This window comes from Branchiostoma belcheri, unplaced genomic scaffold, assembly GCF_001625305.1.
Source record: "Branchiostoma belcheri isolate BF01 breed outbred unplaced genomic scaffold, Haploidv18h27 scaffold39, whole genome shotgun sequence".
Classification (NCBI taxonomy): domain Eukaryota; kingdom Metazoa; phylum Chordata; class Leptocardii; order Amphioxiformes; family Branchiostomatidae; genus Branchiostoma; species Branchiostoma belcheri.
In genome coordinates, this window is record NW_017804009.1 from 1,149,695 (window position 1) to 1,162,450 (window position 12,756).

General features: G+C 42.1%; 2 protein-coding genes across 2 annotated transcripts in view; one reads left to right on the forward strand and one right to left on the reverse strand.

Moving 5' to 3' along the window:
• The window catches only part of LOC109476740 (RNA helicase Mov10l1-like), a 43,005-nt gene extending 40,888 nt beyond the window's left edge, over positions 1–2,117 (reverse strand). The window contains exons 1-2 of the mRNA XM_019777745.1: positions 1,838–2,117; positions 858–1,050 (exon numbers count right to left, since the gene is read on the reverse strand). Coding sequence (XP_019633304.1) covers positions 858–1,050; positions 1,838–1,952 — 308 coding nt within the window. The 5' untranslated portion in view covers positions 1,953–2,117. The remainder of the gene's footprint in view (positions 1–857; positions 1,051–1,837) is intronic.
• Positions 2,118–5,931: 3,814 nt separating this feature from the next.
• Positions 5,932–12,756, forward strand: LOC109476733 (sulfotransferase 1A1-like). Its single transcript, XM_019777738.1, has 7 exons — positions 5,932–6,228; positions 7,419–7,535; positions 8,761–8,867; positions 9,383–9,509; positions 9,939–10,033; positions 11,302–11,479; positions 12,615–12,756. Exons 1-7 carry the CDS (start codon positions 6,024–6,026, stop codon positions 12,728–12,730), a joined length of 945 nt encoding a protein of 314 aa, XP_019633297.1. The 5' UTR covers positions 5,932–6,023; the 3' UTR covers positions 12,731–12,756.

A 12,756-nucleotide genomic window follows, 5' to 3' on the forward strand; every position in this document is an offset into this window, starting at 1 on the left:
TAATATCGCCACCTTGAGAAATAGTGTGATTTAAGCTATTTTTACTGCAACATACTTTTGGTATGAACTCCTTTACACATCAAATGTACATACCTATGGTATGTTGCGGTAAAAATATCTTTAAGCACACTTTTTCTCAAGGTGGCGATAATATGGACTATGGTGATATTATGGACACAGATGTTATATCATCTCAGAAAAGAACAAGAAATAGTCATGCCTAGCCTTCAAGTACCAGAGTCATCAACCAAGGATTGAGGTGTTGAAAAACTCATTCTTTCCTAGAACTATCGCAGAGTGGAACTCGCTGTCACCAAGTACAGTAGGGGCACTATCATTTTTATATAGCTTTAAACAATGTTTAGAGTTGGTTGTGCAAAGGTTAGGTGTAACAAGTCATTCGGTGTAATGACAGAGTAATGTAGCCAGCTGCCGCAACGCCACATGCCCACAAAGCCAGTCGCTATACAGGGCTCGAAATTCATTTTTGGGAATAGGTGCACCCAACCTAAAGGAAAAGGTGCACAAAAAATTTTCCGTGTGCACCATATAAAACAAAACATAATTACAGATCTTGACTGCCCCTCTTCTGAGCTTGAATCTGAAATGGGAACTTTAAAATCCAATAACTTATTTTTCTGACACGTAGATGCCAAGACTATCCTGTATACATGTACATGTACATGTACTATCATACATTTCATATGTACAAAAATACCTGTAGACAAAAATATTTGGGTGCACCGGTGCACCCACAGAAAAAAATTGGGTGCACAGCTCCAATTTTTGCCGCACTAAGGTGCACATGCACCCAGTATTTCGAGCCCTGCTATACCAATACACACACAGTCAGATACCTGTCTCTGGGAGGTCTCCTGACTGGTGTAACCCTGGTGGCCCTCCAGTTGTAGTGTCCCTGTGAGCTCTCGATGGCTGTCACCTCCACCCAGTCTCCCCTGGAGGGTACGTACCCATCCACACACACCTGTGGCCAGAACACCACCTCACTGTCCACTACACCTGTGTCTCCTCTCACCTGGCTCACCTTACCTGGGAGGGAAGGAATAAACCATAGATTGGAAAAGGTAAATTACTACTGTCAGGGCTCAAAATTCATTTTTTGGGAATACCGGTAGGTGCACCGGTGTACCCAACCTAAAATATTGGGTGCACAAACAATTTTTTGGGTGCACCGATAACACAGAATAACTAGAATGCCAGCAATAACTAATTATGTTTCATTTCTAATGAAAAGTACTACAACGATGATTTTATTATTTTTCTGACACTTGGATGTTAAGAATATGCTGTATACTACTACATGTATACATTTAACATCTTTAGGCCACACCAATTTAAGTTGTTGGTTCTCGGATTCGCCTCTTCATTTTTTTCTGATTTGCAAAAAAAAAAAAAAAGATTCTGGTTCTGAATCAACTCAAAAATGCTCATATTTTGCCCCCAACAGTTGAGGAAATTCCTTTTCTTCCTAGTTGTTACAGTTTTTTCCATTTATCAATGCAGTGGTTTGATTAAAAGTTCAAAATTTACACTTTAAATTTTAACCCAGCCTTTTTTGTTGACTTCATGGCTCATACAATCATGTATTGTAGCATTTGGGGCTATAATAGGATGCCTAGGCCTGTTTTTGTTTTTTTTCGCCCACCTGCTCCATTATTTTTTCCAGAAAAATCCGTTAACCAAGAAATTAAATTGGTGTGGCCATACAATGTAGCTGCTGAGTGTATTTGCAGAGAGGAGGAATGAGACTTAGCTGCTAAAAAAATAGGTTTGGTAACCATGCTTTAAGTTGAAGACACTTTCCTTCAGTCATTACCTGTGAGTATCTGCGACCTTAATGGCTCTAAATGGACCGTTCCATCTTCTGATGTCTCAGCTTTGACCCAGTCCCCCTTCCATGGCCTGTACCCATGATGCACTGCATTCTCCATGTTGACTGTATGTAGATAGTCGATCACTATGGCGCTGTCTGTGACTTCTGTGACTGTTCCGACTGTTGGGTCTGTTATCCCTCCTTCCTCGTCCCCCCAGTCTGCGGACGTGATCAACGTCACCACTTCTGCACGCCATCCCGCAGTTGCGCTACTTCGCTTTGCTGTCACCTGGAAAATAGCGTTTCTTTTTAGTTGTAAAATCTAAGTTAAACGTTCAACAGAAACACTTGCCATGAATGTTCCAGTCGATCTTGTCGACTTTCAAAATTTCATCAGATATGACTGATTTACAGCACTGAGTTTTCTGGAATCCAGAAGTGCTTTAAGCAGTTCCCAGTAGAATGGAAGTAATTTCGATACATTTCACTAGAGGGCACAGCTACATGTACATAGGTGTGTCATAGCACGTCGGCAGAATGTACTGCGCCTGCGCAGAACCCTGTATTTTCACAGTTTTCGTTGGATTTTTGGTCAACGTTGCATCAAAATTTTGCCTGTTGCAGATGACATCTTTTCCGACATAACATTTGAAAACTACTGTCGGAATGCTAACCATGCATGAGCAAATACAACCTCATATGAGACGTTCTGCCAAAGTGCCAAGTACAATACATTACTGGTTCTGCGCAGGTGCAGTACGTTCTGCCGACGTGCTGTATGTCATTATTCTTTATGAATGGGGGGGATCTGAGTAGCCTGAGGGGCAAGCCAGCCCAGGTAGCCAGCTGGCTAGCCAGCATTTTCTGTAAACAATGCGATGACATCAAGAGTGAATCAAAAGTAGCTTAAACACGGAATCTACCAAAATCACAGTTCACTCTTGACATCATCACGCTTCCAGATTCTGGAAAGTCATTTGATTAAGGTCAATGATATGAACCAAAAATTCTGTTTTGTAATACATAGTGGCTAGGTGTGGTCACTTCTTGTTTCATTCAGCCAGTTTTTCCCCTCTGACATCTGCTTGGCTTCCATTCATATGGTAATGCATCTGTCAAACACTCAGAAAAACATGATACTCAGCATAAAGCAGGGAGCCAAAAAAAAAAGGGTTGGTTTAACCTACATATACTGGTGAACCCAGTTTGACCTCCGACCCTTGAACTACGCCCCTGCTGAAGTATACGGTGTCGTCTACCAGTCCACAGTTGTGGGAGAACTGCGTCACCACGCCGGAGAAGTTCCACTCCAACGAAACTTCCTTTCCGTTCCTTCTCTTCGCGGCGCTAGCTGCTGTTCCTATGGCTGAAGCTATATCGGTGTCATCCGACGCAGAGGACTCCGTTTCCGATTCTGACGAATAGGAGTCTGTCGAATCTCCGTGGAGGTCTGTTATGAGGCTCAGGACTTTGGAGACAACAGCCAACATACTGGCTCCTTTTGAGGGACAGCGTTTTCACACGATGACCTGGAAATACAACAGATGTTTAGATTGGACGTTGTTTCTCCTTGCTGATTGGCTGCTGGGATAATGTGATCAAACATATGATAATCAAGTTGATACAGGGTTCTATGGAAAGAAAATCTCCAAGCAAATACAAGGTGGTATGGCTTGCACGATGAATGGGGAAATTTGGAATGGGGAGGAAGAATGGGTGAAATGTGCTGCATTTGCTCTTGAGCAAATGTTGGTCTTTCTAGTTAAAAAATAATTTTAACTTTAAAGTTTAATAAAAAAAATTGCAACTTGCAAGTGATACTGAGAATTTGTACTTCAGAATTGCTGGGTGAAAAACAAATGAGTTGTTGAATTTGCCTAGAGAATCGTACATGAATTCTGTATTATAATTTTTGCATCAATTTACATATTTCGTTGTTGCAATGGCTGAGACTGAGAGTTGAGTTGCTTTGAACTAAATTTTTATTTTACTGGGAAAGTTGAACTCTGGTCATATCTACGGAGCACATGAGATCACAAGAAGCTTCAAAGTTACTATATAGCATCATCTATTTTCTTTCAAAACATTTCGATGATCAGGAAAGGTCGAAGAATAGAATTTTATAACATCAGCGACAAATCTAAAAATATGCCCCCCTCCCACCAAACTTTGGCATCAAAACAAACAAAGCTAGATAACAAAATTATCTTTCTTCTGTACCTTCTACGCTTACCTTAGGTACTGCCTATCTTTGCATCTGGAGTCACTTATTTTCAAATCTCCAATTGAATATTCTGATTATCAAAGACATCTTACGGTTTCGATGGATGCAGGATGGGGAAAATTTCTTTCTTGGAAACTTGCTCCAAAACTTGTGGACAAAACCTAGCCCCACATTGGGAAACACTTATTCGGCAATTTCAACAGGCCCTCTTGCGATTTAGGTGCAAACTACCTTAGTTTGCAAGTACATGTAACTGCTAGATGCATTGAAGTTCGCCAGGCACACATGACACACATGACTTGGCAGGGCCAAAGTGCACACGATATGTACACGTTATGGGGAGCTCCTTGCCCGTAGGGCTTCATTCAGCATATCCAAACCTAGACCTCGTTGAACAACTCTCTGTTAAACCAGGGATCGTCCATTAATAATGTTCAATTCTACAAACGACCTCCTAAATGGCAAATACCTGATTGTCACCAAAATGATGCATATCTAGATCTTCTTGAAAAAACTTCGCCATGCGCGTCATAAAAATGTTCATATGTATTCAGTATTTTCACCAGAACTTTTAATTCAAAGTTGTTATCAATGGCCATGGGCACTTTGTCCCAATTTGACCCGGCTATATGCTAAAGAACAGACAACTCCTAACATGACCCCTACTTGAACAGGAACACGTATAGGCTAACGACATGTATAACCTCGTGGCCTGAAATATTTCAGACATTCTTCGAATTCGGCCTTACTACATGCCATTAACGTATTCTATCACTGGTGTAAGGTTCACAATTCGATACAGAATATGGCCATTCTCAAGATTTAAGAAGATGTACGTCTCTGCATGCCAAGTGAAAGTGACGTCTGTATGAAGGTAACGTAACTGTATTTTGTCATTCGTGTTATGTTAACCAGTTTAACCTACAATATGTTTTGATAGGTATATATAGCTCTTCACGTACATGTGCCATGTGACTATGATTCGTGCCACAGCATGCCCGTAGTTAGGATTTTGAATGGGGGGGGGGGTTCTTCCCACTGCTTTAGGGGACCTCGAGCGGCGTAGGCGCAAGGCGAGCGCCAAAGGCGCGAGGTTCCTAGGGGGGTCCGGGAAAATTTTGAAAAATGAACCTTCTAAAATGGCATTTCGTGCATATTTGAGAGGATTTCCAAGAAAAAATCCGATGAACTTCCACAAAAAGTGGACCTTTGAGCCTTGTGGGGGGGTTCTTCCGAACCCCCCCTGGCTACGGGCATGCACAGAAAGCTATCACAGAAATGTTGTGTGTATTTGAATTTGTGAAACGACTTCAAACAAGCTAATTGACGGTCCACCAAGTGTGCTTAATTGAATAATTTGTCTTTGTTGTGACGGCAAATAGATTTAATTTGTATTACACTGTACACTTGAGAAGAGTCTGTGCTCTCATGCGCGAGGGTGCCCATACTAGTACACAGAAAATTCCTTATTTTTACGAGGAAAAAATTACAGAAGCGACCATTCTCAACTTCAAAGATACAAAATTCAAAAATCCAAATTATGAAGTTGTTTGGGTATTTTTGGCCAGTCCTGTCACAAAGCAATTAGCTGCTGTATCAAATAATTCACTACCTTTCAGTTTTCCTGATCATATATTTACCCTCTGGAATTACAGATTTGAACCGAAGACTTGCAGATGTGGGAAACGATTTGACGTGGTATCCTCACAGACCGAAAGAGCGAGTGTCATCTGCAAACCTTCTGGAAGTTATTTTGGCATTTTAAAAGGACCATAAGAACTCGAAATTCACTAGCTTTTTAATTGAAAGGCACCTTAACTTTTCTAGATAATGTGGTTTTGTACCTTGACCATGGCTTCGGTACCTATGATTTAGTTTTTGACAAAGTTCAACATTGACAAGACCTGTGACGAGGTGCATTGTTTATTGTTTGTTTGTTTATTTGTTTATTCTGCGCTGAGAACAATGTCAGGAGACGACGGTTATCTGCCCACGGGACTGGGCATAATGGGTGTTGTACGGACTTTGGGGTTCATAGGAAACAAAAACTACCCCCACATTTACAATGGAGTCAGTTTCCCTGGTATCGTACCGGCGGAGGGCTTGAAGGCACTGACGAACTTCGAGACGAGACCAGACGATGTGGTCATTGTGAGCTACCCCAAATCAGGTATGTTTGTGAGTGAGAGAAAGTGAGTGAGTGAGTGAGTGAATGAGTGCGTGAGTGGGTGAGTGAATGAGTGAGAGAAAGAGTGAGTGAGTGAGTGGGTGAGTGAATGAGTGAGAGAAAGAGTTAATGAGTGAGTGAGTGAGTGAGTGAGGGGTTATTGAGTGAGTGGGTGAGTGAGTGGGTGAGTAAATGAGTGGGTGAGCGAGTGAGTGAGTGAGTGAATGAGTGCGTGAGTGGGTGAGTGAGTGAGTGAGCGGGTGAGTGAATGAGTGAGAGAAAGAGTGAGTGAGTGAGCGGGTGAGTGAATGACTGAGTGAGAGAAAGAGTGAGTGAGTGAGTGAGTGGGTGAGTGAATGAGTGAGAGAAAGAGTTAATGAGTGAGTGAGTGAGGGGTTATTGAGTGAGTGAGTGGGTGAGTGAGTGGGTGAGTGAATGAGTGGGTGAGCGAGTGAGTGAGCGAGTGAGTGAGCGAGTGAGTGAGGAGTGAGTGAGTGAGTGCGTGGGTGAGTGAATGAGAGAAAGAGTGAGTGAGTGAGTGAGTGAGTGAGAGAGTTAGTGAGTTAGGAGTAAGGGATTGAGAGTGAGTGAGCGAGCGGATAAGTGAGTGTGAGTGACTGAGTGGTGTCGGATACATTATCATATGAGGGATTGAGAGTGAGTGAGCGAGCGAATGAGTGAGTGTGAGTGAGTGAGTGAGTGAGTGAGTGAGTGAGTGAGTGAGTGAGTGAGTGAGTGACTGAGTGACTGAGTGAGTGAGTGAGTGGTGTCGGATACATTATCATATGAGGGATTGAGAGTGAGTGAGCGAGCGAATGAGTGAGTGTGGGTGAGTGAGTGAGTGAGTGAGTGAGTGAGTGAGTGAGTGAGTGAGTGAGAGTGTGAGTGAGCGAGTGAGTGAGTGAGTGAGTGAGTGAGTGGTGTCGGATACATTATCATATGAAAGACAAACTAGAAAATGTCAAGGGGGATAGACTGGAGGAAACAAGTAGTTACACAGTTTCCACTGCAAAGTCCATTCTAATATTAACATTAGTCCAATTCAAGTTACCGAGGTGACCAATTATTGAAGTCACACATCGTCATCACACTCACACCACCCAAGCAGCTATTCCCATCTTGGCCACCTTTGAATTAGAAGCTTACGTATAAATACATGAAAAACACTCTTTCTTTCTTTTGTTTAATCCAAGGTTTGAACTGGACGTACGAGGTTGTGACGCTCATCCTAAACAACGCGAACATCACCAAACACAAAGTTCCTCTCTTCACACACGTCCCCTACCTGGAGGTGATGCACATTGAACACGGTAGGGGGCGCTTTATGACGGTGTACATGTACTTCAATTTTCTGAGCACCTATTAGCACCAATTCATAGTTTCCTCTTTGTAGCATTGCATTCATATTTTGAAAAGAATGTGTGTCAATAGAAGAAGAAGTCGATTGTATGATATCAATATCTAATAGGCCACACCGTCTTAATTTTATGGATGACATCCTCTGAAGACCCCCAAACTAGTGCGCGCGGGCGAATAAAAAAATTCCGGCCGAAAATAAGAATGCTACTAAACCACAGGAATACAAAGCTGGTGTTGTGAATTTGCGGCAGTACATAGCGATGTACGATAAGCCGGCACATGCTGGATTTTTGCGGAATTTATGAATCGGCACTGTACGTATGTACTGAGTTCTTGCCATCGTGGAGCTTCGGTAGCCTGGGTGCAGTCCTCCAGAGTTAACCACCGGCTCCATAATGTCGCTAACTACCATGGAGTACCCAGGCCTAGAGCCTCGGAGGACGTGATCCTTTTTTTTTTTTTTGAGAACAGGTGAAAATCAATGCACGCGCGGATGTCATCCATAAAATTAAGGCGGTGTGGCCTTATGTCTATAACTCTAACTTACAAATCTACTACAACCGCGGTCTCTCTCACAAATCCTAAAAAGCATCCAATGCGATTTCAGGTGGTAAAACTGGATTTTTGCTGATCTTCTTTTAAATGTAGTACGTTGAATCAACAATATCCCATAGAATAGTGAGGTCTGTGAGGCAAAAATGCGATGTCGCTGATGGAAAATGGTTGCTTGTTTTCGTATCGTACATGCTGGTGCTTTTAGTGGTGCCATGAATAAAGGAACTCTTTATGTAGGGGGCTATTTCAAGTATGAAATGATGACGAAAATGGCAAGAAATGGTAGTACGTGTCAATATCATACAGATTTCCACATACAGAATAGTAGGAAAACATATTGTTTTTGCTCTGTTTCTTCTTCCTCTTATTATTCTCCAAACAAATAAGGTCAATGACCTGAACCATACGTCTGTCACCATGGTAACTAGTGTTGGGTTACATCATGTTGCAATTTTATAGCAGGAGGGATTTAGACTCCTGTCACCATATGTATGTGTTAGAGTAAGAATTAACACAGCAGACTATATGTGAAAGTAAACATTACGCATTTGCTTTGTAAATGTTACCTATCTAGTTTTTGTTTTGTTTTGCTTCCTTGGAATTTCATTGGATGCCTCAAAGGCAAGACCTACGCAGAGATTCTAGGAGACATGCCCTCTCCTCGACTCATCGCTACGCACCTGCGGTACAGCATGCTGCCGCCAGGGGTCCGGGACAACGGAACAAAGGTAAGGCCACATCAAATACATTTTATTGATGACATCCTCCAAATCTCCAAATCTAATGCGATAGGGCGAAAAACAAAACAAGCCCCCCCCCAAAAAAAAAGATTCATACAGTTTCAAAGTTTGACATCATAAACCTTGTTATTGTCATTGTTTAAAAAATGATGCCCATATTGTGCTAGGTTTACTGCCGATTATTACAGCATTCATTTCTCACTGAAATAACTTGAAAAATAAATTTTCAATCATCATAGTGTACAAATGGTTTTGATTAAGTGGTAACTTCATATATATACAGCCACCATCACATATAAAAGAAATTATATTCTTCACTTCATCAAAGTAATTAAAAAGGCAAAACAATAAACCAGAGCCTCTACGCGTAAGTTGACAGTCGAAAGGGGTTTTTGAACACCTTGATCCTTGGTTTATACCTCTTGTACTTGAAGGCATGACTAGGAGGATTTCTCATATGATAGTCTTCTGTAACTATTTTTATGATGACCTGTAACCTGTAGATAATCTACGTGGCCCGGAACCCTAAGGACGTAGTGGTGTCGTACTACCACTTCCACAGGATGAGCCGGGTTCATCCGGATCCAGGCGCCTGGGACCAGTTTCTGTCAGAATTCATGTCCGGTAACGGTCGGTATTTTGAAAACACGTCAGTTCTTCCACTCATCTTGAAAGTTCTTTTGTGTTAGAAGTAATTATAGCACGATGTTGAACTTTATTCCAACATACAAGGAAAAGATTTTCAACGACCACTGTCGCCTTCTTAACCCCGAGAAAGCCTATAATAAGTTTGATATATTTCAGGTGGTAAAATAAGGTCTTCTCGGAACCTCGAAATGATGAGATTTTATGCCACCTGGCGGCTTGTAATGGTACTGCAGGAAACGTTCGGTTCTGATATGTCATGATCAGGACATGCTGCGGTCACAGATTTTGCATGGTAGATAGCTCTTGTACTCAGGAAGAAGTGACATGAGTTTCCCAAGTAGCTTGTACTGGAACTGCAGAGGTATTTTTTACTTATATGACGGTACATGTTCGTACAATGTTGTTTTCCAGTTGTGTGGGGGTCGTGGTACCAACACGTGCTGGATGTGTGGGCCAACCGACGGAAAGACAACATCCTCATCGTCAGATACGAAGACATGAAGAAGGTTCGTTCAAACACTGAATGGCATCCTATAATTAAGCAAAATGCAAATTCCATTAGCCAATCAGCAACAGGAATGGAGGAGCGCTGCATGCCTATTGGCTCTTGCTATTCATGCATACCATTCTTATGAGTCACCCAGGTCCTAGCCACAACATAATGTCATTTCACCCAAAAATGAAGAATTTAAATCCATTTAAGGAAATGACAGGAGAAGGAGAATATATAAGGATGAGAAGAAACACGAGGAAAAACAATATGTCTTCCCCACACCACTATTATTGAGTCATTATTACCTGCATGAAAAATTGAGGTATTGTTTTTGGCGTGTCTGTGTGTGTGTGTCTGTCTGTGTTTCCGCACATTTGCAGTCAGAATAACTTCAGAACGCCTTCATGGATTGTGATGATATTTGGTATGTCGGTAGGTCGTACTGCAGCAGTACTTCCGTTTTTTGTATCTTTTGTCCTGAACATGCTATGGTCTTGGATTTTTTGGCGACGCCTTTGGGGCGGAGGCATTTGTGCAAGTACTACGATCGCTTTGAAATTGCACGAATGCATTCCCTAGGGAATTGGTTCTGAGGTAACCTTCGGCCATGTGGTTTTTGGACCAAGCAGGTAACTTACACCCGGTGCCCACGTGCCATCCATCAAGCTGCCTGGCATGATTAATCACTGGTCATCTGTCTTCTCCCCACACCATGGACAGAGAGCACAGCTGTCTTTGGTCAAAAACCGCACTTGATCAGGAATCTGACATTCCCTCCCCAATAACATTTAGGCTAGTGTGGGTGGGTTTATTCCAACAGATCACACAGAGAAAAGAAATTATCTGTCCTTTGGGGACCCACAAAAGGTCAAACAAGTCCTAGGAGTAACAACTTCAGATCAGACGTAAAATCCAGCCTCTGGTGGAGGATAGAGTGAAGTGGAGTGGAGGATGGTTTTAAGTTTAGTTCGAGCGGGAACTCGACCAAAGTAAAGTAAGTAAGTATGTCATCATAAAATCTATATTGCTGGAGAGGAACGACTGATTCCTCCTATACCTGTATTTGGTATATTGCCCACACCTCCTCCACCCATCCTGTAAATTTCACTACATGCATGCGTTTATAAGATAGGGAAATCTGTTTTTCTTATAATTGTGATGTGGATTGCTAGCTCCACCACATGAAATAATATATATCATTCAGTCGTCGCCTTGGCAATGGTTTTTATTGCCTCAGCCTTGTTCTATATAGATGAACGACTTGTGTTTCCCCCGTGACAGGATTTACCGGGGACCATCAGACAGATGGCGGCGTTTCTCGGCAGACAGCTGAGTGAGCCCGGAGTACAGCTCATCGCCAGTCACTGCACCTTCCAGGCCATGAAGTCTAACCCCATGACCAACGGCTCCAAGGTCCCCATGGTCTTCAACAACGACAAGTCTCACTTCATGAGAAAAGGTAATCTCCAAGCAGATCCTAGGGTCTCAAAAATAGAGTACTAAATTGGCCAGGCAGTATATCCAATAGGCCAGAGACGGTCCATGCGCAACCCAAGTAGCGACAAAAAGGGCCATACATGTATGATAAGCTAACGATCATTCCCCCACAACCTCTGCTTGGAGAGTAGAGAAAAGGTATTACAACCGTCTCAAGAAGCGAGAAGGAGTTGAACCTGTAAATAGTAGTTCACGTATAGTCTTAAGTAAGATATTACTGTAATTTTTTTCTGTTTATTCATGACCTGTACTTAGCTTGAAGTATAGAATAGGTCTTCTTCCTTCTTCATCGACCAATCACTGCGCGCTCTTCAAATTACCCGCAAATTTTCAAAACTTAAAGCTGATTGGTGGGGATTTTGCGCAATGCGGTGTACTCAGTACGTATACGTGGTATTCGAACGTGTAAACCTCCTTGTACGTTCCCTGTTCATTACAAAAGATACTCTTCTTGGAGTTTGTAAAAGGCATTCGGTACAACTTCATAAGAGATCAATTACAACTATTACAAATTTACATAAAATGCCACATGCATACAAGGCACAGACTCCTGATACGATTTTCCTTTTAGTATCTGCTTGGAGATGTTTACGTGATCCTACATGCATATAGTAACTTTACTTCATATTCAAAACGTAGCCAACTCCATGATATATCGTTATATTTTTCTACAGCTACCAGGAGGCTTCCTTTGTCCTTAAAGGGGCATTATGTAACATTTTTGCATCAAAAATTGAAATATTTTATTCAAGAAAATATTCGTCTGATGAGCCTACATGCCTACATGATGCACAGCCTACATGATGCACAGTTTGGGGTGCCACCACAAAATACCAGAATGTAAACAAACATGTCTGACAGAAGCATTTCCAACTTTAAAACACACTCGTAAGGCATCATATTTTGGCACCTCCAATTCCCGAATGGCACTTATTTGCAATGTAGTAGGGACTTGCTTCAACTTACGTTACTTTGTAAAGAAATGACAAAAAAATTTACTTCTAGTATTGATAAAATACTTGTCCTAATGTTACGATGTGATTTTTACCTCCATGATGTTACATGATGTAGCTTTAAGATCTAGCGTTCTGTTTCAGGAGTTGTTGGGGACTGGATCAACCATTTCACGGTGGCGCAGGACCGGACGTTCGACTCCCACTACCTGCGGACCATCGCTGTCAGGGGCATGGAGTTTGAGTTCGAGTTGCTATGAGAATCACAGCCCCCCTCCCCCCTCCC